The 27,444-nt window shown below is 53.8% G+C and overlaps 1 protein-coding gene across 2 annotated transcripts; it reads left to right on the top strand.

Moving 5' to 3' along the window:
* The first annotated feature begins 5,344 nt into the window (after nt 1-5,344).
* Nucleotides 5,345-26,670, top strand: CDHR1 (cadherin related family member 1). 2 transcript variants are annotated; one of them, XM_036103958.2, is made up of 17 exons: nt 5,345-5,435; nt 6,054-6,149; nt 7,111-7,256; nt 8,261-8,311; nt 9,078-9,167; nt 10,378-10,464; nt 11,645-11,761; nt 12,802-12,945; nt 14,693-14,771; nt 16,280-16,380; nt 18,924-19,127; nt 19,631-19,783; nt 21,306-21,470; nt 21,965-22,032; nt 22,519-22,747; nt 23,385-23,642; nt 24,284-26,670. In XM_036103958.2, exons 1-17 carry the CDS (start codon nt 5,381-5,383, stop codon nt 24,818-24,820), a joined length of 2,580 nt encoding a protein of 859 aa, XP_035959851.1. In that variant the 5' UTR covers nt 5,345-5,380; the 3' UTR covers nt 24,821-26,670. The 2 variants fall into 2 exon arrangements, with proteins under 2 accessions (XP_035959851.1, XP_035959852.1); XM_036103959.2 differs by lacking the exon at nt 18,924-19,127.
* The last annotated feature ends 774 nt before the right edge of the window (nt 26,671-27,444 follow it).

Raw genomic sequence — 27,444 nt, 5'->3', positions numbered from 1 at the left:
AAGAAAAAAAAGAAGAAGAAGATAGCAGGAAGGGAAGAATGAAGGGGGGGAAATCGGAGGGGGAGACGAACCATGAGAGATGATGGACTCTGAAAAACAAACTGAGGGTTCTAGAGGGGAGGGGGGTGGGAGGATGGGTTAGCCTGGTGATGGGTATTAAAGAGGGCACGTTCTGCATGGAGCACTGGGTGTTATGCACAAACAATGAATCATGGAACACTACATCAAAAACTAATGATGTAATACATGGTGATTAACATAACAATAAAAAATTAAAAAAAAAAAGAATAGACCACCTTCTGGTACACTGCAGAGGCCATGCTCCGGCTGGATAATGGTCACACAGGACCCCCCCACATGACTCCCCTGACTGACTCCACAGCCCTTTTCCCCGCCTTGGAAACATCATAAAATTTCTAGGGTAGGAATGTGTCCAGCGTTCTAGTCTGCTGCCCCAAGCAGTGGCTGGACCTTGCCTGTTTACTAGCAACCTCGTACCATGTGGACAGGTCCAGAGGCATCTGGCAGACTTGTTATCAACAGCTCCATCTCTAGAAAAGATCTTTGGCTTATCGGTTGTTTAGTCTGTCAAACCGCACTGCCCCTCAGGATTTGCAAAGTGTGAACCAGAAGATGGGAGGTGTCAAGTTACAAGAGAGCAGAACAGAAAAATAGGTTCTTTTCCACATCAAAAGGCAGCCATTTTGCTTGTTGTATTCAGTGTTTAGAGACACTGTGGATATGAACATGTATCCATGTGGGGCAGTCTCCATCACTCCCTGCTGCCTGTCACTCAGCCTCTTCACACACACTAGCCTCCTGCCTGGCTCAGCAGGCATTTCAGTGGATGGCCCTTGGCTACTCCAGTCTCTCAACTTAAGGAAGGATGGAGTGGGGAGGAAGCATGTCAAAGGCATGCAGAGGATTAGTTGCTGACTAGGACCAGGAAGCAAGACTCATGACGTCATCAGGGACCTCTTCATGCATTCATTTATTCCGTTACACCTTCAGCTGGTCAACAACTACCCACTGAGGACCTACTATGTGACAAGCCCTGTGTAGATACTGAAGAAACCTATGCATGACATGGTCTCTGCCCTAAATTGTTCACTCGGCAGCAGATACCAAAGCAGACAGATTACAGCACTAAAGTCTTTTAAAGACCCAGTCAATGGGACCAATTTAAAGACCCAATCAGGGACCAATTTCACTTGGGGACAGAAGATGACAGAGGAAAAAACTCTTCTGGAGGAGAAGACATTCTTTGCTGTGTCCCCTACCTAGACTCAGCCAGGAGGCAGGCTGGATGGCAAAGGAGAGTACTATGGGGTGAAGACAGGCAACATCGGGATGGAGCTTCTGCCCACCTGTGTGAGTGAGTGTCACTGACCAAGAGCCAGCATCACAACCCAGGAGTCTGAACAAGTGGGTACTAGTACCAACTAGATGGGTACTGGAAAACAGGTGTCAGCCCCAGACTCCTGCCTAGTACCTCGGTTAGGGGGACAGGCAGCGCCATAGACAGATAGGGGAGGAATCCCATCTACATGTCAGAGGAAACGGAGACAGCCACCTTACACCTGGCCTGGACAGAGCAAGGGGACAGGGAAGGCCACATTTCAGAGTAGATGTTGTCCCGGGCTCCCAGGCTCCTCAGCTACTAACCCCAGAGCCCACTGCTGTGGCAAGGGATTCCCAACTTCCAGCCAGGTGGGTACACCCTGCGGCCCACAACCACAGAGGACAGTCGTCCAGACCTTACCTGGGCTGGGATAAATGGGCCTCACAGTCACGTCCAGAGAGTGTACATCCAGCCCTACTGGGATCCCCTGACCCTATGCCTTCATGCTCCGTACCAAATCCCGCCCTAGACAAGGGCTGCCCTCTCACGAACAGTTGTTCTGGAACTCAGCAACTGGACAGAACAGTTCAGGATGCCCAGTACTGAGGCAGAGGTCAGTCTGCAAGATGGTCTTATCTCAGACAGCTAGGGCAGAATCAGAGTCCTGGAGACCTGTCCTTTCCTCCTCCCGGGTCAGGGTCCTTAGGAAGATGAGTCTGAACAGCAGGCACCTGCTGTTCCCCACATCCTCAGCACTAGGGGCCTGGAGAGCTCCTCGCCCTACTTCTCTTGGTGCAGGTATGCATGTGCTGGGCATACATGTTTACACGAGGAGATGGGAATGGATTCACACATAGATGGTCTACATGCATGAGTGTGCAAATGGGACCAGAACTTGTGTGTGTGTGTGCAGCTGTCTAAGTGTGTGAATGAGAAAGCAAGGCACCGTGGGTTAGCACATTCAGGTAGATCAGACAGGGGCAAAGAGGTTCTAAGAGGCTGGGTTGGTGTGGGGTTGGTGAGCTGGAGGAAGAACACACTCGCATGCCAGGCTGGAGGCTGACACTTGAATTCCCATGTACTGACAGCTGGACCAGCTGTTGTCAATCTACCTGAGGAAACGCTGTCAGACCTGACCGAGAGGTGAAACTGATTTAGTGTTTCATTGCAGGTGCCATGGCTATAGGAGGCCTTAGAAGAGGGAGCTCGTCACCCTGCAGGGGTGATAGATGTGGAGGACAAGGTGACATGTGTCTGAGGCTGCCCAGGGTCTGCAGGTGAGGGCCAAGCCCTGTGTCTCACAGCAGGTGAGCCCTTCCCAGCTTATGATACACTGAGCCCTCCACAGAGCCTCTCATTCCTCCACACTAAAGGTTAAGACCATGGTGAGAATCTCCATGAAGAACTGCTGTTCTCCCAGGTTCTCAAATGCTTTGTGGACAGGGATAGATCTACAGTGACCCGCTTGTCCCAGTTTACCCCAGACCTTCCTAGTTTTAGCACTGAATGTCCCACACCCCTGGAAATCCCCTCAGTCCCAGGCAAACCAGGACAGCTAGTCATTCTAGCAGATCTGAGCCTGTACAATTGAAGGCAGGTGGCCCCTTTAAGGAAAAAAAAATATATATAAACTGCAAATCACAATTAAGGCTACCGAAGAGATGTGTGAGCCAGGGGCCCAGGCCCTGAAGCTTCAGTAGCTTCACGGTCATCTCCCTCTGCCACCAAAAATTTCAACCTTTTATGGAGCCGGCCCAAACTGGGTGTGACTCTAGGCTCTGTCCCTCACTGGCTGTGTGAAGCTGGACAAGTGACTTACCCTCTCTGTGCTTTACTTCTTCCTTTCTAAAGCAGAGACAATCGCATCAGAAGAGATCATACTGGTTACACGAGATAATAGGGGTGACAACACACACACACACACACACACACACACACACGGCATGTGGGGTTACTTCTTCAGCATCCCTCTCCAGTGCAAGTCTGTTGACTGAGTGAACTGAGGCCAGAGAAGTCAAGTGATAAGGAAGTAGGCAGACAGGACACAGGGAAAGCTCAGCCCACTGGCAGCCTGCTTGCCCCAGGACACGGTTGCCTCCAGCACACTGGGTGATCGACAGAAAGCCCCAGTCTCCTCATCTCTATGGAGACCTGTGGAAGCTTGCTTTGGCCTTGTCCCAGCCTTTTGTGACAGAAAGATACAGAAATGTCTGTGCAATTTAATGTGCATTTTCCAGGGTCACCTGGGTGGCTCAGTTAGTTAAGCATCTGACTTGGTTTTGGCTCAGGCTGTGATTTCAGGGTCCTGATCTCAGGGTCCTGAGATGGAGCCCCAGGTAGTAGTTGGCTCCATGCTCAGCGGGGAGTCTGCTCCTCTCAGTCCGCCTCTCCCCAGCTTGCTCACACATGCATGCTCTCTCTCAAATAAATAAATAAATCTTTTTTTAAAAAAATAAAGTGCATTTTCCAGCCAAAGGGCCAAACCCATGGGGATTCAAGAAGAAGGGTTCTGGTTAAATGGGCCTGAAAATTGCCCAACACTCTGGGACTACTGATTCATCTCCTTGTCCTGAATCTCTAACTCTTGCTAACAGTAGATCAAGGAGGGCTGGCCAAGGGGGATGGGTGATGTTCTGCTCTGATGAAGGCCTCTGGGGAGGAATATCGAGACCCCAGCCAGGGAGGCCTCTCCAGGAGGCACACAAAAGGTCTCCTCGGTCTGTGGACACACCCTTCCAAGACCATCCTGGGACGTGATCAAGCTTGGGCCTGAAGTGACCTCTTTGTGCCCCCTGTGAGTAGAAGGGACCAGGCTGCTTCTCCATCCAACCAAACTTCAATATCAGAGCAAGAGAATGAGGGTCCAGTCCAGGGAAATCTACCAACAACCAAGAAGGTTTCTGAGCTTACCTGCTTCTCCTACTTTTTAGCATCCAGGGCCCCCATAACAGCGCCTTGCTTTAACTAAATATCCTTTGGGGATAGGGAGCTCACCCCTCTGGGGGGGCAGTCCATATGTGTGCTGGCCAGCTCTGTTGGCAAGTCTGTCCCAGGGAGGGGCTTGATTCTGCCTTCAGGCCATTCATCCTTCCTTACAAGGCTTGAGTGGGTCTGCTACTTCTCCATTGGCACCCACTGGACACTGGGAGCGACATAGGGAGTGAGGCCAACCTGCTACCTGCCACCCCCCTCCACCCCCGCTGCCTACCACATATGTGGACCCCCACTAGTGATCACACTAGCTAACTATCCCACCCACTGGGACAGCTGGCTTGGCCTGAGGGTCAGGACAGGAAAGAGTTGGGATCCCAGTGAGGTGGGCCTGAAAACCCCTCCCCATCTGCTCCTCACCCTACAACAACCCTCCTCTTTGTCTCACCCCCACCCCAAGCCTTCAGAGGCACTATCCCTGGAACCCCACCCCCCCCAGTCGATCCACCCCCTTCTGCACATTCCTCCTCTAGGGAGGGACCCTTCTAGTCTCAGGCTGGGCTGTTCCCTGCCAAACTCCCTCAAAGTCACAGTGGAAGATCATAAAAAGGGAAACCCCCAGCGGAGCCCAGGCCCACCAGAACTTGGAGACCCCGAGAAGCCCCAATTTTCCAGTGCCCTGCTCAGGGCCATCTGGGGGAAGACACCTGGCCCCCTCCCCCGTGCTCCTCCGGGCTGCGGAGCTGGGGACCCCTCGGCGCCTGCGCTCCAGACCTGGGCAGAGGGGGCGTGGTAGGGAGAGGGGTTCGCCGCCACCCCTCCCGGCACCGCCCGCGGCTGGGAGCCGGTCCCCTCACCTCCGCGCGCACTAATTGGTCTCATCTGGCGACCGGCGGGAGCGCTCCAGAGGCGCGGATCCGAGCGGTGTCATCCGCTTAGCGCCCTCGCGCCACCCAGCGCCCCCGCCCCCGCCCCTGCCCCTCCCGCCGCCGCCGCCGCCGCCGCCGCCGCCGTCGGTCGTCTCTGCCCTCCGCGCGGCCCGGGGCATGCTCCGCGCTCCTGCGCCCGGCCTGGCTGCGGCGAGCGACACTCTCCGCCCGCGGAGACATGAGGCGCGGCCCGGGGCCCGCCCTGGCCCTGGGGCTGCTGCGCCTCTGCCTGGGTGAGTGGCCGCGGGCCCCCGAGCGCCGGGTCGGGGCGAGGCGCGGGTGCCGGCACTGCCCGGGTGGGCGCCCGAGGGAGAGCTCTGGGCCGCTCACTTCCACGGTGGGACTCGGGCGGGGAGGGGCGGGGGGACCGGACGGGCGGGATGGGGTGATCCTTCCAGCTGCCGGGTTTGGCAGGTACCCTGGAGACCCCCGATTTGGCGCCAGGACCCCCGCTGCCCTCGGCTTCTTCAGAAGCGGGGTGGGAAGTTTGGTGGCTGCTCTGAAGGCCGCTGGGGCAGAGGAGGGTGTCCCAGCTCCCAGTGTGACCTTGGCCAGGGCACGGCCCCTCTCTGGGCGCGGGGTTCCCAGTCTGTCCATTGGTGGGTTGAGATTGGCCACTGCCTGGGTTCTAAGTGCCCCAGATGGTGCGAGCCCCTGACAAGTCCCAGCCAAGCCTGAGCCGGAGGAGGTGGTGGTGGAGAGACCCTCTCTGCAGCTCCCAGCCCAGTCTGTCGGTGTGCTGGGGTTGGGGAGGGGACGGCCAGCCTGGGCAGACTAGGACCAGACGTGTGACCATGCATGTGTGAAGCTGTCCCACCCTGTGTCTGTGCTTCTGCCTGTTCTCTTCCTAGCCCAGGCCAATTTTGCCCCGCACTTCTTCGACAACGGGGTGGGCAGCACCAACGGAAACATGGCCCTGTTCAGCCTCCCAGAGGACACCCCTGTAGGTGAGTAGCCCTGGCCCCGGCCCCCTATTGGTTTCCCGGAGGGTGGCCCACATTCCCCTGGACACAAGGACTGAACCCGTGACTCCTCTGAGCCTATGGAGACACCCAGTGCCAGGCTGTGGGCCCTCCCAGGGCGCCCTGTTTGCGCTCTGGATTCCCCAGGGCAGTTGCAGGAAAGGAGGTCACGGCTATCATGGAGACCTAAGCCCGGCCAGTCCTGGAGACCCGGCTGCGGGCCCAGAGACAGGGCCACACCCAGACAGCAGGCAGCAGTTGGCAGCGTGATGATAACCCCTAGGCTTGGCCACAGCACCGCCCCTTACTCACTGTTGTGACCTTGAGCAAATATACTTACCTCCTGGAGCTTCGGAGCTGGGAGGCTTTAAACAGGCCTAAGAACATCCAGCTTGCTGCGATATACATGAGAAAGGGTGAAGGGGAAAGAGGAGATTCTCCCTGCTTCCCTCTCTCTCTCTGTCTTGTTTGGGAACCCTGAGCAGAAGGATAGCAGTGTAAAAGATGCACCTACTCAGAAGTCCCTGAAGAACTGATCCAGACACGGGGGCACGATGCTGCACCATGGGTCACCCCTCCTGTCTTAATGCTGCCTCCCTTTTCTCCCATCCCCCATACCCAAGGAACCCCAGTCTTGGCTCCTGGAACAGAGGCCCTGGAGTTAGGCACAGCAGACCTGAAGCTCCTCTGTAATCTGTATTACGGATTACAATCGTACAGTGGCTGACACTCACATCTCACTGACAGTTATGAAGAGTAATGATGGAGGGTGGGAAGCAGCCCAGCGGGCTGAGGCCTGCAGCCAGTGCTCACTTCAGGGCGGGACTTTTAGCACTGGATTGAATACCCACCTTATAAACAGCTGAATCCTTGGTCCTGAACAGATGCCACTTTTAGGAAAGGTTGGGTCCCAGATTCTAGTGTCCCCTTCTGTGTCTCCTTCCAGGTTCTCATGTATATACTCTAAACGGGACAGACCCCGAGGGAGACCCTGTCTCCTACCACATCAGCTTTGACCCCAGCGCTAGAAGTGTCTTTTCTGTTGACCCCAATTTCGGAAACATCACCTTGGTTGAAGAGCTGGACAGAGAGGTATGGAGAGGTGTGAGTAGTGCTCTTCCAGGTGTGCAGACAAACCTCTGAGGGCTGGAAGTTTCCCTAGAGGTCATCCCTGGAGAGGTCCTGTAAGCCACAGAAAACTGACAGCAGATCAGGGCTAGAAAGAGTCTTTTTTTTTTTTTTTTTTTTTTAATGTAAGCTCTACATCCAACACGGGGCTCGAACTCATGACCCCAGGATAAAGAGTCGCATGTTCTACTAACTGAACCAGCCCAGGAAAGAGTGGTTTAGAGAGGGGGTCTGAGTTTGGTAAACCTCCACTCCTCCATCCCTCTGCACCTTTCTGAACCTGTGGGTGCCAGGGCCTGAGCTACATTTCTCTTTTGAGACCCCACACCAGGCTGGTGGGCCTCGCGGACCACTTAACTGGACCTCCACCATGGGCTTACCTCCAGCTCTGGTCCGATGACTGACTCCACCCGCTGCAGGCCAGGGTAGAGAAAGGAAAAGTGGGTCTCAGAGGCTGCTGTAGGGACCCCAAGGTGAAAATGTCATCGTGTACCCCTCCCCAGCACTCCTGGGGGCCTGCTGACCTCAATACCCTTCTTCACTGAGGTCCCACCATGGGCTAGGGAGTGCTTCAGATACTGCAGACCTGGACCGTGGAATACAGAGAGGGGTGGGAGAGATGAGGGGAAGGAAGAAAAAAAGGAAACCCCAGCTCCATGGGACGTCCAGCACACTAGGTTAGCATCTGTCCTCATTCTAGCAGCGGAACATTCTCTCTCTGTGCCTTAATACTACTGGGGGTTTATGAGAACCTCTGATGAGCTGAGACCCTCTGATGGGCTGAGACAAGGTCTCAAGCACGGCCAGAGGCAGCTTTTGGTCACCCTGCCTTGCACCAGGGCTCCCTTGAAATGCCCAGGTCTGCTCTGGTGGGCTCCATGGGGGCAGGGAGAGCCTCCCCCCGCCAGCCTCAGGGTCCCCAGGTACATCAGACTCCCAGGCACTCACTCAATCCTTATGTTTTACAGAGGGAGGATGAGATCGAGGCCATCATCAGCATTTCAGACGGCGTGAATCTGGTAAGTGCACCCCTGAGCCAGCCCCCTGGCAGTACTCGCTCCCTGGGCTTGCCCACAGTTCCTTCTCCCTCCTAGGGGCTCTCTGGCAAATCCAAGCCGAGGCCCAGCAAGATCTGCTCCAATGTGCCCCCAGGACAGGGCTGCACCAGGGGAGGCCAGTGGGGATGCTTTCCCATCTGCCTCCTCCGACCAGCTCCTCCCAGTCACCCAGACCTAGCTGCCCCTTCACCTCCTTCCCCACAGACACCACTTCCGCCCGGCCCTCATCATTGCTTGCCAGGGTGATCTCAGGGGTTCCCCAGCTTCCAGGCTACCTGACCCCAATCCATCTCTAAAGTTCAGCCAGAGCCATCACCGTGAAACGTTAGACCTGGCCAGAGCCGGCTGTGAAAGCACTCACAGCAGGCCCCACTGCCCTCAGGATGCAGTCTAAGCCCTAGTCTGGCACTCAGGGCCTCCCCATTCAGCACTATCTGCCTCGCCCACCTTCTCTCCCGTATTCACTCTCCCAACCATCTAGCCCCAAATCTGCTTATGTCCTCTGAACTCGCCATACATATCACTCCTCTTTGCCTTTGCATGTGCTGTTCCTTCTTCCTGGCATACCTTTCCACCTCTTTCCCTCTCTCCTGACAAACTCCTGCAGAGCTTAAATCTCACTCCTCTGTGAAGCCTCCCTGCTGTCCCAACCACTGGCTGGGCTAGATGCCTCTTCTCGGGGCCTCTGGAGACAGCCTCAACTCCTGTCCCCTTTGCCCCTTCTCAGGTGGCAGAAAAAGTCACGATCCTGGTGACGGATGCTAATGATGAGGCCCCCAGTTTCATCCAGGAGCCCTACGTTGTCCAGGTTCCTGAGGTAAGCAAGAGGCCCCTAGGTGGAGCCCATGCATTCCCACCCTGATGCTCTCCCGACCCTCTGGGCTGCCCTGTGACCTGCCCCAGGAGACCGGCCCCAGTGTGAAGAGCACCTCCTCACTGCCCTCCGGAGAGCCCTCCCCTTCATGGCCTCCCCTCACCTCTGTTGCCATCCCCTCACACATCCATTTTTTTTTTTTTTTGTCACACATCCATTTTTATCCACAGGAGTGTTCGTTTACCATTTTCCGTTAAAACCATAATGTATGTTTATTGTGGAAATGTGAAATATATAGAAGAGTAGAAAAAAATGAGTTTCAAAAATCACCCTCAATCCCTCCAGCTTGAGACAACATTGTCAAATTTTGGTGCTATTCTTTCGAGTTATTTTGGGATTACTGGATTTATTTTGTTTTATTTCCGTAACTGTGATGATACTAAACATACACTTTCTGTATGCTGTTTTTCACTTAATTTACAACATAAGCATTTCCTCAGTAATTGTAAAGTTTAGGTAACTGTCATTTTAATAGCTTCCATTTAGTGCATATTCCATCATTGACTGAACTAGCCCTTTACATTTGGATATTTAAGATGCTTTACATTTTTGCTGTCATAAGAAACGTAAAATTCTGAACATTAACATAAAACCTCCATATAGCTAATTAGAATGATTTCCTTAAGATCTGGTCTAAGACTGAAATGACGAGGCTGAGAGCATGAGCTGCCTGAGTAGCCCTTGCTGGCTCTCTCCCCTAGGATGTGGGAGGGGCTTTGTCTCCCCATCCCTCACCAACATTGGGGATTCTCGAATTTTTTAATGTTTGCTAATTCAGTAGGAGAAAGATACTTCATTTTGGCTCTGAATGGTATGTACGTGATCCCTGGTTATGTGGAATGTGTCTATTAACCATTTCTCCATTTCATATTTAAACCGTTTGTCTATTTGGAGTCTTAGTTTTGGAGGATGTCTGTTTGCTCCTTTCTTTCCCCTTTCCTTCTTCCCTGCACCCACTGTGACTTTGGCACGTCTCCTCCACGGCTGCCTCTCCCCCAGTGGGGTGCTCCCTGGTTAATCATCACCTTTTCACCTCTTTTTAGCCCTTCACTCCCTGGCTCCACCTTTCTATGGCTCCCTTACCCCCAGTCCCCTGAGCATTGTGTCACTGTCTCAGGACTGACCCCCCCCCACTATCGCTGTGACCTCTCAGGACATACCTGCTGGGAGCAGCATCATTAAGGTGCATGCGGTGGACAAGGACACAGGCTCTGGAGGGGCTGTCACCTACTTCTTGCAGGTAAGGTCCTTACCAGAGGCCTGGGCTAGAGGGGACACCTGGAGGGCCACCACCTCCATCACCAAGGCCCTGAGTCAGCCTGCACTATTCCCAAAGATTGTCAAAGACATCACTTCAGCTCCACCGGGCTGGGCTGGGCTGGTGGGGACATGAGAGGAGCGTGGGTGGAAGCCGTCTTCCCCTGACCGGCCCACCCTGGCTCCCTCTCGGTTCCCTGCCACCTTCTCCCTGGGTCTCCAGGACCCTCAGCTCTCCCACCGAAACCCCTTCCCCAGGAGAAGACCGGGCGCATTGCACCCACACAGGGTAGAAAAACTTGCCTGGGCCTAGACTTGTGGCGAGGAAAAGGGCAGAGGGGGATCTGTCAGGAGGAACAGAGCAGTGACAGCCTCGCCCCACCCCTCTCCATCCCCCCAACCCCATCAAAGGCAGAGACCCCCTTCTCGCACCTCGTCCTCCTCCCTGGGCTCCTCAGGAACCAGCCACGCCTCTCACAGCTGCACCCCCGTGGCTGCTCCTCGGCCCTCAGAGGTCAGTCCCGGGCTCTCACAACTGTCAAGGCAGTACCACCCGGTGGCTGACAACAGGGGTCCTGGAGGAATCCCTGGGCTCCACCTGTACTGGAAAGATCCCGCCACCTCCTCGGGGGCCTTCAACCCCTCATCTAGCTCTCCCAGCTCTCCTTCCTCACGTGCCGAACGGGAACGGCACAAGCCCATCCTCACGGGTTCTTGTGGGGATTAAATACACGTAAAACTCCACAACAACTCGTGACACACAGTAAAAAGGGTTTCCAGCTTGAGGATCACCTCCTGTCCTCACCCACCCTCCACCATCCCCCAAGCTGCCTGCGAATGGCCCGTAGTCCCCTACTTGCTGGGGTGGGAAGATCCTGAAGGCTGTCTCCACCACTGTGGCTTCTGAGCCCCCACTGCCTGTAGGTTAGAGCTCTCTGCTGCCAAGTCTACCTGCTAGAAAGTCCAGGCCAGAGCTGAGCTGGAAGCTGGGCAGCAAGAAGGCCGGGGCCCTGCCGGGAGCACTCTGAGGGATGGGAGGGGACCAAAAGGCCAGAGTTCCTGTGACAAAGGACAGTGAAGACCCTCTGTCAGTAAGCAAAGCGGCCATTCCTGGGCCGGCCTGGGTCCCCCTCCGAGGACCAGCCTGCCCCTCACTCTTACAGAATGTGCACACCACCAAATTCGCCCTGGACCGCCACAGTGGCGTGCTGCGCCTCCGGGCTGGGGCCACGCTGGACTACGAGAAGGCCCGGGTGCATTTTGTCACCGTGGTTGCCAAGGTAACAGAGAGGGAGGAAGGCGGAGCATCTGGTCTTTCTTCAGCCTTTGTCAAGGGAAGCTGCCCTGGGGTTGGAACAGAGTTAGGTTCTATAAGGGAGTGGGGGCGCTTTGGAGGGCTGAAGATATGATGGCGGTGGGGGTGGGGGTGCGGCTGATCAGAACCTCTGTTGATGTGGACCCTGCCCGGACATGGACATAGTCTCCAGTGAGCCTGGAGTGCGTGGGCTGGAGAGGGCATATTCCCTCCTGGAAGAGGGTGTACGCCCCATGAGGACTGACAGGCCAGGTTCCCCTCCAGAGGACCAGGTGGCCATGGCCGGGAGACCCATGCTCCCTCACATCCCCCACAGCCTGGCCTCCAGGCACCTCCCTGTCTCTGCCTGGGCTTGCTCACCTCACCTGTTCCTCTCTGTGATCCTCGGCTTCCTTATCTGCCCACCCATGAGGCTTAGCTGAGTTCCTCAGACTTCTAAAGTGCGTGGCGTGGGATCTGCAAGTCAGCAGGTGCTCAGCCAAGGTGGCCGCTCTGTCGCCCGAGGGCGGGAAACCCCAGCTGTCCCTCGGGGACCAACATTTTCTTTTCCAGGAAAAGAAAGGCCCTCGCTGGTCACATATTGGCCACAGGCCAGCCCCCTGGAGCCCGTAGCCCCTCCCCGATACGCCGCGAGGGCTGGGCTCGCTGGGCACACACCTGCATCACTCAGGCTCAGGCGCGGGCCCAAGTCGTGCTCTTAGTAGGTTCCCAGGAGGTGTTTGAGGCTTGGCTCCTGGCAGGTGGGAGAATATTCTGACCCCTCCTCCTCTGGAGAGAGAATTCATTCTTCTTTTCCAAGGAACACTTTTGAGTGAGCTGACTAAAACCTCCACGCATCCTCTCATTTAAATAACCCCTATGAGGTGGAAATGATCTCCAGGTGACACAGGGCCAAACAGAAATCAGAGACGGCAGCTGGTCTCGAGGCCAGGAAGTGGCAGAAGCCAGATTGCACGGGGGGCCCCCCAGAGCCCGACCCCCCTTCACTCTCTGATTCTTCCCCAGGATGGCGGAGGGAAGCTGCGAGGGGCTGACGTGGTGTTCTCCGCCACCACCACGGTCACGGTCAATGTGGAGGATGTGCAGGACATGGCCCCTGTCTTCGTGGGCATACCCTACTACGGCTATGTGTATGAGGACACCCTTCCGGTGGGTGGCTGGCCCCTAGCCCAGTGTCCCCTCCAGACACCATGGCCCCAAGATCCCCTGTGGCTTGGCCCTGGGTCACCCTCGTCACATGGCTGGCTCTGGACTGGCTCGGGCTCAGCGCATGAGCTTGTCTTTTTGCCAGTGGGAGTGTAAGGGGGAAGAAGCAGGTGCTGGTGTGTGGAGCACCTGCTGGGTGCCAAGACTGTGACAGGCATTTCTTCACTCATTCAGACTTACTCTCATCCAGCTGCCAGTGTTCAGCCCCTCAAAAGGGCTGGGAAGAGAGGCTGGAAGGTGGTCCATTGCCTTGGTTTGGGTGGGGCTCTTTCTACACCTTGTGTGGACGAGGAGGGTGAGATTCCTTTATGCCTCCCCAGCTCCAAGCCCGTAGCCTGGGGTTGCTCAGACCAGTAGTTGTCCCGCAGGCCCAGTTCCAAGGATGGCCTCAGCTTCCTCCCCCTCAGTGCAGTCTTTGCCCCTGGTGTTGTGGTGACTATGCTTGTCTTCAGGCCTCTCAGGGAAGGTCCTATCCCCAGGCCTGGCATCTAAGGCCCGGCCTCCCCTCCACCCCTGAGTCCTCACCAGCCTCCCAGCACCCAGCCCATGTCCCCACTGTGTCCTTAGCCTCTGCCTGAGACCGGCCCACGGGCCAGACGCTCCATGCCCTTGTCAGGCCAGCCCAGGCACTGTTTTCCTTGACATCTTTGGTTGAGATGGGAGCTCCTCTTCTCTGCTCCCATGCTAGGCACACCCCTCCTCGGGGTACACCCATGCATTTACAGGCCCCCTCACCTCGGGCAGACCGTGAGCTCCCTGGAGGCCGAGACCAGGCTGGAACCAGACTTCACACAGCCACGGCTCAAGGACTCTGTGGGACTGAACTGCGTTATCAATTTTCCTTTCCCTGGGTCTGATGATTCTAGACTTGATGAGATAACGAAAGCACTTACTGAGGACCGCTTACATGCTGGGCCCAAGCTATGATACTGCTTCTCCAGAAGCTGGTAGCTGCGAGGTAGAGATGAGCAGAGTGAGGGAGAAATGGCGGGCTCTTCTGGTGGGGGCCGAAGGCAGGGCCGGGGGAGGCCAGCTGTCCTGCCAGGAGCTAAGGGCGGAAAGCGTTGCTGAAGGGGAGCAGGCAGCACTTGGACAGACAGGAAGCAGCCACGAGTGTGGGTCGGCCGAGGAGAAGCGCCGGAGTAGGGGGCTTAGGAGGGCGTGGCAGGCTGAGGCGGAGCAGGCTTGTTAGTTGTGCAATCCCTGCCCAAACCCTTCGAACGGCACCCCAGCTGGGGGCCCCAGGAGAGCGTCCTCGTTCCTGGACTTTGCACTGGACCCCTCTGTGCCCAGCCCCTCTCTCACCTGTCTCTGACTCCCTCCTTGTACCTCTGAAGGCAAAAGGTGGATGAGGCAGCAAGGGTGAGCCTTGAGGGCTGGACAGAGCTGAGTGTGGTGTGTGGGAAAGGAGGGGTGTGAGGGGGAGGCCCACTTGGGGGGGCCTGAGTGGCCCTGGGCGGCCATGTGTGACCCGACGTGGTGGGGAGAAGCAGGGCTCAGGCTGTCCCTCCAGCGCTGGGAGCCAGCGGGTGCTCCCGTCTCCCTGTAGAGCAGGGGTGGGGCCACACAGAGGCCTGGCCCTTGTCTTGGGTGGCAGTGGCGCCTCCCCCCGGATGGGGGAAAGTATCTGGGGAAGGGAGAGCCCCAGCATCACCCACTGGCCTCAGGCAGCTGCTTCTGTCCCCCCAAGGGCTCGGAGGTGCTGATGGTGGTTGCCATGGACGGAGATCGAGGCAAACCCAACCAGATTCTCTACAGCCTCTTGAATGGTGAGTCTGGGGCAACTCTGGGGACAGGCCCATCGCTGGGCTAAAGCTCCTCCTTGCTGGGTGACCAGAGTGACCTGCCCAGACCTCTCTGGGTCCCAGTTTCCTCATTTGTAAAGCCAGAAGTACAAGACGTGTTGTGGGGGGGCGGGTGGTGTTGGGCCCCTCCAGGAGGTGACAAGTCTTCTTGGGCATGTGCTCTGGCTCCTGCTTGTCACTATGTCTAGCAACAGGGAGACAGGCATGGAGTGGGGGCACCGAGAGCAACGTGGGTGGCACCAACTCATGTCCCTTCACCCTGGGCACACACCAGTTAACAAGAGGGGGTGGCAATGTGTCTTACACTTTTTAAAGTTACTGGGTTTTTTTCCCCTCATTCTTTTTTTTAGGGGTGGGTAAGGGCAGAGGGAGAGAGAGAGAGAGAATCCTAAGCAGGCTCCACACCCAGCCCAGAGCCCGACATGGGGCTCGATCCTGTGACCCTGAGATCATGACCTGAGCAGAAACCAGGAGTCGGACGCTTAACTGACTGAGCCACGTAGACACCCCTCTCATCCTTTTACATTTCTGGCCTAGAGCATATGGTTGAATTAAAAGAATTAAATGCAACGATGATACGGCATTTCCTACTATTAGCCCTATATACAGATGAGAGAACTGAGACTCAGAGAAGCTAAAGGGCCATCCCACATTCCCATTGGATTTGAACCTAAGTCTTCTGGCTCCCAGACTCTGTTCTTTGCACAACTGAGCAGCAACTGAGCAGGTCACGGTGGCCCCGGGTGGGTTCTGTGGCCCCCAGTAGCCAGTCCCCACAGCGTGGGTGCCTGATCACAGTCATGCGCACGTCTGTGTGCTCTCACTCAGACCCCATCACCTCTCCGGCCCTATCCCTAGGATATGCCTTGTGCATTCTCTCTCTCCAGCAGCTCACGCATGCATGAATGTGGCACCATCACAAGCAGGCTCCTTTCCCCAGGCACACAGACCCCCCTTGGCTGCTCCTCGTCCCCACCCCTCCACCTCTGCAGCCTTCCCACAATTACCCAGCACCCACCATCCCCATCTCTTCTCTCCTCTCCCTCTTCTGCTCCTCCTCCTGCAGCCTCTGCCTCTTCCCTCCCTCCCTTTCTCTCCTCTCTCTCCCCCTCCTTATCTCCCTACCTGTGTGGCTGTTTGTCCCTCTCTCTTGGCCATCACACACACACGTGTGCACACACACATGCACACACAGGGCACATAAGAGAAGCCAGTTCTATGAAACCTGAAAGCCAGACGCAGAAGTGAGTTTAAGTCCCGGCTGTACACGCGCTGTGTAATCTTCGACAAATAACTTAGCCCCTCTGAAACTCAGTTTCCTCACTGGCAAGATCCGGATGATAGAATTACATTCTATAGAGACTTCAGTGAGGGAATGGCTGAGGAGCACGAGGCCGCCTGCCTGGCCTGGCTCCCCTGCGCCTCCCATGGCCGTGTGTGCAACTGCAGGGCGCATCTTTCCCCCTTGCCAGGGAGTAACGGAGACTTCGAAATTAATGAGACGTCTGGAGTCATCTCTGTCATGCAGAGCCCTGCCCAGCTCAGGAGAGAGGTGTATGAGCTGCACGTACAGGTACCTCTAGCTTGGCCTTCCCTCCTACCCTCCGGCCCTGGGAGATTCCAAAGGTGATGAGACCCAGCCCACTCCCACCACCCACCTTCTACCCAGGGAGGGAGCTAGATGTCGCTCCAAAGAGCACCTACATCACATAGCCTGTGCGAATCCTGCAGCAGACGCACACAAAGCCCCTGGCAAGGGGAGACGTGAATTCACAAGGAGGGAGGACTGAAGCAGCAAGGTCTTGAACATGGGTAGGACCCAACAGGTGGAGATCGGTGGTGAAGGGCGTCACTAGTGGGGGTGAGGACGGACTGGAGGCAGTGTGGGCTAGGAAAGCCCCATGAGCCAAGGCTGGAGGGGAGAGCACATGATGTACTAGGGAAGCAGCAAGGAGTCATGGGGCTAGAACAAAGGGTCCACAGGCAGCATGTAGACAGAGAAATGGTTGGATCCAGGCTGGGCTCTGAATACGAGATATAATTTTTTTCCTGGAACAGGGCCAGTTTTGTGGACATGTGGTCTATGTAATTACACAGGCATCACCATTAGAAGGGTCCCATGCTGGGCGTAATGCTCTGCTCTTGTTGTCTTGAAATTCTTGATAATTTTTTAACAAGATTTTAAAACAATTTTTAACAAAAATTTTTGTTAAAAAATATTTTCATTTTTCACTGGGTCTGCAAATTATGTAGCTGGTCCTGCCCAAGAGCAGTAAAGAGCCATTGAAGGGTTTTGAGCATGATTAGAGTCTTGTTAAAAAGCTCATTCTGTCTGCTTTAGACCAGGGAGGGGGAGGGGTTCTCAGATTTAAAGAGTTTGGCAAACAAAGATTTCCAGGACCCGGTCCTGGCGACAGGAAGTTAGTGTGTCTGGGAGAAACCCAGGACTCTGCACCTTCTGAGCTCCCAAGTGATTCTGTGCACCAGTCCCAGCCTAGGGTTTGATAACACTGGTCCCAACTTGAGTTTGGAGAGAACTGGACAAGAAGCAGGGAGGCAGAGCCATTAGTCAAGGTGATAAATCGAGAAGGCCCTTGGGGACGAGGGGAGGTGGAACAGTAGAAACAGACAAATTGCAAAATATGAAGGAGGCCGACTCCACACAATGTGGCTGTGCGGGGTGAGGGAAGGGACAGGGATGGGGCGCCTGGGGCGGTACCATGACATCAGGAGCACAGGAGAGGAGGCAGGCTAGGTAGGACAGGCCTGGAGAGTTTGGGAATACAGGTTTGGAGCCTGGGGAGACAGTGTCAGCATACAGGCAGCTGTGGAAGGGTGGGTTTGGGTAATGGGATCACCCCGAGGATGGCTGTGGGGACACAGGAGCACTGGCTGAGGACACAGCTGTGGGCACATTGAGGCTGAATGAGGAGGGGGCGGTGGGAGCAGGTGAAGGAGACCCAGGAGAGATCAGAGAGGTAGAGAGGAGCCTGCACAGAGCAAAGTCACATTAGCAGAGGACACTCAGGAAGGCAAAGGAGGTGACAGTGCTGCATGCAGCATGGAAATTAGTGTGAAGTATCTCAGTTGGGGATGCGCTGAGAACTGAGTAGGAATTAGGAAAAATGGAGGTGTAAGCTTCTGAGAAGGGCTTCAGGAGAGCAGCTAGGCTGTGACGGAGTGGTGTCTGGGGAGTGGGAGTTTTAGAATAGGTAAGGCCAGAGCGTGCTTATGGAACAAGGGGAGGGAGGTCCTTGATGGTATCTGTCACAGGGAGTGGTTCACACAGAGCCTGTGGATTCTCGGCCCCGGCTTTGCAGCCCCCCTTCCCTGCAGCCTTCCCCCGGCTAAATGGACACCGGACAGAATGTGGCAGAGCTGGGATTTGAAGCCATATCTGTCTGGCTGCAAAGAGGGGCCAGTGTGGGGAGATGGAGAGAGCACTGATTAAGGAATCAGACACACCTGAGTTCTTCCTGCTCCAGCTCTGCCACTCACTAGCTGTGTGACCCCAGGTGACTACTTCACCCCTCTGTGCCTCATCCGTGAAATGGGGTCAGTACTAGCACTGTATTGTTGCCTGTGGCTGTTGTAACATTCCCATAAACTTAGTGACTTAAGACAGCACACATTTATATCTCACAGTGGCCGTGGGCCAGGATTCCAGCCTCAGCTTAGCTGGGTCCTCAGATTCAAGGTCTCTCATGTAGCTGCTATCAAATTGTTGGCTGGGACTGGGTTTCATCTGAAGACTCGACTGGGGAAGGATCAGCTTCCAGGCTCACATGATTATGGGCAGGATTTAGTTCCTAGTGTGCTGTTGGCTAGAGGTCACCATTAGCTCCTTGAGACATGAGCCTCTCCAACACAGCTACTCATCTCATCAGAGCCAGCAAGGGGAAGAGTCTGCTAGAAAACAGAAGTTACAGTCTACGTGGTCTAATCACTAAGTATATCTCATCACCTTTGCCATGTGCTATCAAAAGTAAGTTGCTAGGGCAGGCCGCACTTAAAGAGAGGGAATTATACAAGAGGATGAATACCTGGAGGCAGGGATCTGTGGGGCCATCTTGGAGTCTCCAGCCACACAGCAATAGCCACCTGTCCCCACCCCAGGTGACTGAGGTCAGCTCTGCAGGGATCCCAGCTGCCCAGGCCATGGTCCCAGTCACCATCAGGGTCGTGGACCTCAACAACCATCCGCCTACGTTCTATGGAGAGAGTGGACCCCAGAACAGATTTGAGCTGTCCATGTATGAGCACCCACCTCAGGGAGAGATCCTGCGGGGCCTTAAGATCACCGTCAACGACTCAGACCAGGTGTGTGGTCCTGCCCTCCACCCTGTCTTCCAAGGGGCCTGAACTGAGAGCTTATCAGCCTTCACTGCTTATGTGCCAGGGGCCTGGCGGGTCACAAAATGAATGAAACAGGAGAGTGTAACCAAGAGAGAGAGATGGGGAGAGATGGGGTAGCTAACCAAAGACTCTCTGCTTAGCCTAATGACATTCACAATCAATTAAAAAGTAAAGCCAGCCAAACAAAAGCCCCTCTGTATTTAATCTTCCAAAGAGGTATTGTGACAACTTCCCATCACCTCCTCTGCCCAGCAGAGGGCTAGGCTGTGTTTTTTTGTTACCTGGCTTAGTCTCCATAGCCTGCTAAATCTTTCTGATCCTCGATGGCCTGGCCGACAGAAAGAAAGAATAATACTCACCTGCCAGGGTTAAGGGCATAGGAAGTCTCCTCGCTTAGCATGACTATCTAATGAGTTTCTATTCTCATTCATCTTCCCCGTTGCCTCCCTCCAAACTCTGTCGCCCAGGGAGCCAATGCCAAATTCAACCTGCGGCTGGTGGGACCTGGGGGCATCTTCCGAGTGGTCCCACTGACAGTCATGAATGAAGCCCAAGTCACCATCATTGTGGAGAACTCAGCTGCCATTGACTTTGAAAAGTTCAAAGTGCTAACCTTTAAGGTAGGTGATGCTCTGCACCGCCCTGAATGGGGGGAGAAGGGGGGTCCTAGGAGCTCATAGCAGCTCCTGGATTCATTACTGAGGGGTCCCTGTCACCCCCTGCCCCTCCTGACCCTCCTTTTTTCCTCTCAGTTCCTCTGCCCCTCCTGCTGACTGGGGAGCATGAGTGGGAGGTGGGAAGAGCGGAGGGTACAAGAGCCTGCTGTCACTGCTCACATAGCCTCACTGAGCCCCGCTCCTAAATTATGACTGTCCCAGGAAAGCAAAGCATTCAAGGTGCCATGTTAATAGATTGAGACAGAAATACTATTTGATTATCAAGATAAACGTATTTCTCACATGCATTTGACATCTGTCATCAATTCTGGTAAAAACTTTAGCAGAAGATGAAAAAAATACTCCTTTGTATCTGTGATTGTTTAAAATTATGAACATATGTAAATAATGACTATTATATATAAACATAAATACTATATATTAATAAAAAGGAAAAACATACCTCATTGATATTATTTAAATGGTTATAACTATTTATAATTATACATACATACCACTACAGCGAACATCATGCTTAAAAGTGCAATTCTAAAAGCTTCCTATGAAGTCAGGAACAAATTGTGGTTGCCTGCTATCACATTATTTAGCACTATTCCTGGAGTAACGTTATTCCTTGGATAAAGAAAGGAAATAAGAGGTACGAACATTAGAAAGGAAGAGACAAAATTATCATTATTTGTAGGTGGTGTTATTGTTTGCTTAGACAAATCTAAGAAATGTTGGAAAAACAAACACAGCAAGTTGCTAACATGATTGATTACAAACTTAATACACAAAATTTGAGAGTGTTCCTACATATGAAAAATAGCAAAGAGAATAATGGAATAAAAGATCCTCTTTTATAATAACTAAAAGATAAAATTCCTAGGAATGAGGATAATAAGAAATATGCAGCGTCTAAATAACAAAAAGCACAAGAATTTAACAAAGAGATATAAAGAAAGCAAGAAATGTAAAGGCGCATCTTGTTTAAAAATTGCAAATTCTTATCAAGTGAATAAAGAATCCAATATCATTTCAACTAAGTCTTACCTGGAATTTCCTTTGGTGAGGTGGAGGGAATTTAACGTAATTACACTGGTTTTTGTATCTGGAGAAATAAACCTGTAAGAATAGTCAGGAAAACAGAAAGAAAGAATATGAGGCAGGAACTTCCCTAACAAATATTAAATTATATTATATAACAAAATAATTTTTGAAATTGAAACTAAAAAGGAATATGCAAATCAATGGGACAAAAGAAATTGGCCCAAATACAACTCTAAGAACTGTAAGAAAGCAGGCCTTTCAAGGCAGTGGGCCTTAGAGGTGCCCCCTGCAGGTGGTGGCAGGCATCTCAGGCTGGAGACTGAGAGTAAGGCGGAGCAAGGCAGGCTGGTGCTGGACCCTGCTGAGACAGAAGTGGGAAGGCTTTCTGCTTGGTGACCCCCGCCCAGACAAGTCCTTATTTTCTTTCCTTCCCCAGCTACTGGCCATTGAAGTGAACACTCCAGAGAAGTTCAGCTCCACAGCAGATGTTGTGATCCAGCTCCTGGACACCAACGACAATGTCCCCAAGTTTACCTCCCACTACTACATTGCCAGGATCCCTGAGAATGCGCCAGGGGGCTCCAACGTGGTGGCTGTCACAGTGTGTTGGGAACTAGCATGGGGACTGGGTCTGGGGTTAGGAGCCCCCACTGAAGGGGGTCTGATGAAATCAGACAAACCTGGGTTCCAGTTTGAATCGCAAAGCCCAAACTCATTAACTGTGTCCTTAGACAAGCTACCTGACCTCTCTGAGGCTCAGTTTCTTCTTCTGTACAATGGGGTAACAATACCTCTCAGGACTCTAAGGAGGACATAGGCATAAACCCTAAAGTCAGGGCACAGGACCCATCTTTTCCTTCCTCATTTACAAAGGAGGGATACATGCCTTCCAGATCTAAACCTTTTGGTTCCTCCAACAGTTGAGACCTCCCGGATAGAAAACTACGGCTCTAGAGCAGTCCTTTAGATAAGTTTCTCCCCAGTTGGGTAACCCCAAAGCCCCTTGTATTGCCATGGAAAGCAGCCCTCAGACACATGAGCTGCCAACATGCCCCGACAAAGGGCAGGGACCTCTAGGACCTTTCTCTCTTCCAGGCTGTAGATCCAGACACAGGTCCGTGGGGCGAAGTCAAATACTCCATCTATGGGTCCGGGGCAGACCCGTAAGTAGATCCAGAATCCTGGACAGGGCCTCGGACAAGGGATTTGGGAGGCAGGGGGCAGAGGGGATCTGGGCGGAAGGCAGGAGGGACCTGGAAAGGATAGAACCTTGGTTGGAAAAATGAGCACAAGCCCAAGGAGGGAAAGGGAAGCAGAGAGCCCGAGGCAAAGGTTCTGGGATCTGAGAGAAGAAGGGTCACCGTCATGGCCTGGAGCTAGGGAAGGGCAGGCCCTGGGTGGAGAGGGTGAGTCTGAGTCCAGCTAAGTTCAGGGTTAATACATGGATGAGTAGATGGGTGGGCCTGCCTCCCCCAGTCAGACTGCAGGGCCGGAGAGAGGGTCAGGTGGGCTACTTTGGAGAAGCTGCATAACGCTTTGGAGGTAGGTCACTCCTGCAGGTGTGTGTGTGTGTGTGCACGCACACTCGTGCCTCCATGCACACTCCTGTGCTTGTGCACCCCCAAGCCTGAGCTCCCTATGCCTGGCAGCTTCCTGATCCACCCATCCACCGGGATCATCTACACTCAGCCCTGGGCCAGCCTGGACGCTGAGGCCACGGCCAGGTACAACTTCTACGTGAAGGCAGAGGACATGGAGGGCAAATACAGCCTGGCTGAGGTGTTTGTCACTCTCCTGGATGTCAATGACCACTACCCTCAGTTTGGAAAGAGTATCCAGGAGAAGACAATGGTGCTGGGGACCCCAGTGAAAATTGAGGTGAGCTTTGAAAACAATGAAGCTTCCCTGAAAGCCTTGTTCTAGCTGCTGCAAGAGGCACTGTGGCGTAAGAATTTATTTCAAAATAAAATTTATTGGCTTCCCACAATGAGCAGGGGTTTTTAAGGTACGTTATATAGCCCCATCCTCACCTCAACCCAGAAATAACCTCTAAGAGAGAAGATATTATTGCCACTTCACAAAAGAAACGAGGCTCAGGTAGTTTAAGTGGTTTGTCTTTGTCCACACAGCTGGTTGGCCGGCTTTCAAAGCGGTGCTATGAGACACTGTCTTCCCCACGTGGAAGAAGCATGAGCCCTGAAACCCAACAGACTGGACTTTGGATCCCAGCTCCCCTCCTTCTCTGTATCCATCCTTAGACAGGTCACTTAGCTTTTGTTTTTTTAACAATACCTACTGCCCAGACTTGTTCTGAGGATGGAATGGTGTAACACGCGTAGGGGGCCTGGCACAGACCCTGGCTCATTCAATACTTCTCCCAACTCCAGTTCACTCCAAGTAGGGCTAGGGCCATTTTCCCATCAACCCAGCAAGCCACATATGACTTATTGGTTTAGCCAGGGTATACAAGTGTCATCCTCGAAGCCCAGCTCTGTCTGACCCTCCCCACACACAGGCCATGGACCAGGACGCAGAGGAGCCCAACAACCTGGTGGACTATTCCATCACCCACGCAGAGCCAGCCAACGTGTTTGACATCGATGCGCACACGGGGGAGATCCGGCTCAAGAACTCCATCCGCTCCCTCGATGCCCTGTACAACATTACACCTAGTGGGGACTTCAGGTGGTCCCTAGAGGTGCAGGCCAAGGACCGTGGCTCCCCATCCTTCAGCACCACGGCCTTACTCAAGATTGACATCACAGACACTGAGGTGGGTACCAAGTCTGCGTTGGGAAGAGGGTCGGAGGGCCAGCTGAGGCCTTGCTGCAATGTGATCAGAGGAAGAAAGACCATCTCCAGTCTTCCTCCAAAAGACACTCAGTGCTAGCAAAGCCTGCCTGTGCCATCAGACACACAGGCTTTAGAATCAAGCAGAAATCCTTGTTTCAATACCTTTTAACACTTCCTTTCCTATAAATTGGGAATAGTGAAGGTTCCTTCACATGGTGTTAAAAGGCAGAAGTAAAATCATGATGTGTAGTTCTCAGCTCAGTATCTGGCAGAAAATCATGACTTAAGGGGTTTCTGATACATTTGGGCAGACGAGGCCTTCCCTAACCAAAGGTAAGCAATACCCTAATCTCCCAAGAAAAGAGTCCAGCTAGTGCAGGAGTTCTTAATCTGAAAGAGGTTGCTTGCATTATCCTCTCTCAGTGTGCATTTTTCTGGAGAGCTGCATGCATCACGTTTTCTCTGTGTGCATTTTTTCTGGACTGAAGCCCATAGTGCTAGTCGGATTCTCCAGGGATGCCTGACCCCAGAAAGATGGTTTTTAAACCATCAGGCTTCAGGGAGCTCCTCCAAGGACTGGGCAGGAGCCACAGAATGCAAAGGGGTGGCTCTCTCTTCCAGATGCTGTCCCGAAGCCCCATGGCCGCCTTCCTGATGCAGACCAAAGACAACCCCATGAAGGCTGTGGGTGTCCTGGCTGGCATCATGGCCATCATTGTGGCCATAACCGTCCTCATCTCCACCGCCACCTTCTGGCGTAATAAGAAGTCCAACAAGGTCCTGCCTGTGCGGAGAGTACTCCGCAAGCGGCCCAACCCTGCGCCCCATGCCGTCCACATCGAATGGCTCAAGTTCAGAAGGACCAAGGCTGCCGCCAAGTTTGTGCTCAGAGAGGATCCTTCCAATGAGAACTGCAACAACAACAGCCTAGGAAGCACACTGCCCCCCAAAGCCCCAGCTCCCCCTCCACCACCCACAATGGCGCCCAAGATGGGCATGGCCCCCTGGACTGTGCCTACAGTCTCTGGCTCACTCACCCCTAAGCAACCCCAACAGTCACCAAAACCCAAGGTGGGAAGCCCCATCCAATCAGCTCTGGTCTCTGAGCTCAGGCAGAAGTTTGAGAAGAAGGGTGTAGGTAATAAGGCTTACTTTTAGCATGTGTCCTGTGGACCCTCATTTCCCCAGCCAAACTGTCCTACTACTTGGACCATGCTCCCCACCACCTGCTCCTTAGGGTCACCTCTGTTTTGTACCATGATGTAAGCCCCATATCCACGGCTCTGGGCATGCCTTGGATGAGGGATTTCTCTGTTTATGGGCTGCAACTGCAAATACTTCCTCATCACCCAGATTATTGGCACAGTTATGATGCTCCCCATTCCCCAGAGGCTGGGAATCAACAAAGAGCCAGCTCTGGGTGTCTTCTACTCACGAACCTCAGACCTCGCCGAGTCCCTCAGGTCCTCCTGCGGCCTCAGCATCCTCAGTGGAGGATCAGGGCCCTGGCTGCATGTGGCAAGGCCAACCAGAACCTGGATCCTGAAGCCTCCCACTAAGAGCAGGAACAGGAAAAGGAAGTTCAGCCCTGGCTAAGGTTGTGGTCAGTGACCCTTGCAGGCTGTAGGAGAGCAAATGCATCAGGACTGGGCAGTGATGCCCTGAAAACTCACGCCAACTGTGGGGCTGTTCCTCAAAGCCATTGGAAAGATGGAGGATGGTGTCTGGGCAGAGACCATGGGTCCCTGCTATATCCGTACGGGACCAGGGGCACAGAGGTATGAAATGGCCCCAGCCAGGGCTGTCCCAGGCGGGCCCAGAAATGTCCAAGCTGGAGCCACGCAGGAGTCCTAGAGACATCCCGAAGAGCCACAAGCCCCACCCTAAGGTGCTGCCCTTCCAGGAGTCCTTGAAGAGACAGTGCAGGGCTGAATTTTGAAGAGATCTGTTTTTATCCTGCTCACATGGTATAACCTTGGGAAAGCTGTTTAAATTCCCTGATCACTCACTTCCTCATCTGTAAAATGAAGTAAGTCAGTCTTCACTGCCTCACTCACAGGTCCAAGGTGAAGACTGAAATAAATATGTGGTAACAAGGGCTTTAGCCAAGTGCAAAGCAGCACAAATGCAGAGTATTTTTCTGCAGGTCAATCCTCTGGGGTGCAACTCTTCCAGAAAGTATTAGGAGCCTTTCAGGCTATTCTGCAAGCACCCCCAGGAGGGCCTGTGCTGCGTCTGAGTGCCACCCCTGATCCGTGGCAGTCAGAGCTGGACGATGTCACTGCCCTTGACTGAGGCTCCTCCCGTCCTGTTCTCCCCCACCACATGCCCCACGCAGCCCTGGCCAGCCACCGTCAGAGAGGACCAAAGCCGGGCAGCACATCCAGCCCAAGCCTCCGTTTTGCCAAGGTGACAGATGGGTTTCCAAAGGAGGAGTGATTGGTAGAGGCCACACAGCAGGTTGGTAGCAGAGACCTGGTCTGAGGGCTCCTGGCTTCTCGACGTTTGCCCCTGGCCAACCACACCTCGTCAGCTTGTGACAACCTGCCCCAGGAAAAAGACACACAGGCCTCTATGTTTAATGCAAAGAAGTTCTGCCCGACTTTCAGGAAAACTGCTTTATAAGGAATCTAGACGTGTGCAGGGAGAGGGTTCTTTGCATCTTGCTCCCCTCACTAATAATCGCTCTAGAGTATCATCAGTGATTTTATTTAAACCGATTAGATGCACATGCGGTTTTCTTGATTTCTGAGTCTGTGTTTTGAGGTGTTACTCAGATGTGCCAGTGTGTAAGCTCCTTGCTGGGGTTTCTGCAATCCCCACCCCAGAATGTATTAAGAGATGAAATCTAACAAGCTGGGAGCCCAGCCTGATCAAAGAGGCATTTTGCAGCGTATATTTCAGGAGAGGACTGTGCTGGACCATGTTTGCCCTGCATGGGGAATACGGCATCCTTCCAATTTGCATGTGATCAACCTCTTTTGTAAATGGTCAATAAAATCTGTTAAGCAAGGGCCAAGCTGACCTCCTGCCCCCTGCTTCCATGTGCATTAGCTGACTCATAGGGACCAATCTCCCTGACAGCCATGCTCAGCCTGCCTCCTGGCTCCTTCGGTGGGTGGATTCATCCCCTAACCCCTAGATCTGACTCCGTGGGAGGCTGCAAAATTTTGTGCAAATGGCCACGCGTATACCTCTAATGGTAATATTTGCGGGGCTTGTCTATCCGATCCTGACTCATTAGGGGCCTGGACTGGGCTTTTCTCCTGAGCAGGACAAGCCCCAGCCGGGTTGCTTGGGAAGGAATGGACTCTGGAGCTAGAACCAATTATCCCCCAGCCCAATCCAGCAGAGGCAGGGATTGGGAGACCTGGCATGGACACGAAAGCCTGGGCAGAAGTGCAGTCTCTGGGACGGTGGTCATGAGAGCCTCTGGGCTAGAAGCTCAGGCCAGCATCCAGGCCCTGGGTGGAGCATGGGCTCTGGGACAAATCCAGAACTTGAACCAAGGTAGAGGCAGTCTTGGAAAACAGGGCCTTTGGGGCAACCTCCTGCACTGGGAAGTATGGGGAAAGTACCTAGCTGCTGGCAAGAGCCATACTGAGAAAGAATAGGAAGGTATGGTCAAACCTAGGGTTCCAGCAAATGTGGAGGTACTGGAAGTGACCCCCATCCAGTGGGAGTAAGGCTTGGCCAAGTTCTACTGCATGAGGGAATGGCGGGGGCCGAGGGACTGCTGCCCAGCCATGCTGGGACAGGCCTGGCCTCTAAGCTGGCATAAT

This window comes from Halichoerus grypus, chromosome 7 (genome assembly GCF_964656455.1).
Source record: "Halichoerus grypus chromosome 7, mHalGry1.hap1.1, whole genome shotgun sequence".
Classification (NCBI taxonomy): domain Eukaryota; kingdom Metazoa; phylum Chordata; class Mammalia; order Carnivora; family Phocidae; genus Halichoerus; species Halichoerus grypus.
The sequence above is the reverse complement of the archived record's forward strand: the minus strand, read 5'-3'. Positions and strand labels throughout refer to the sequence as shown.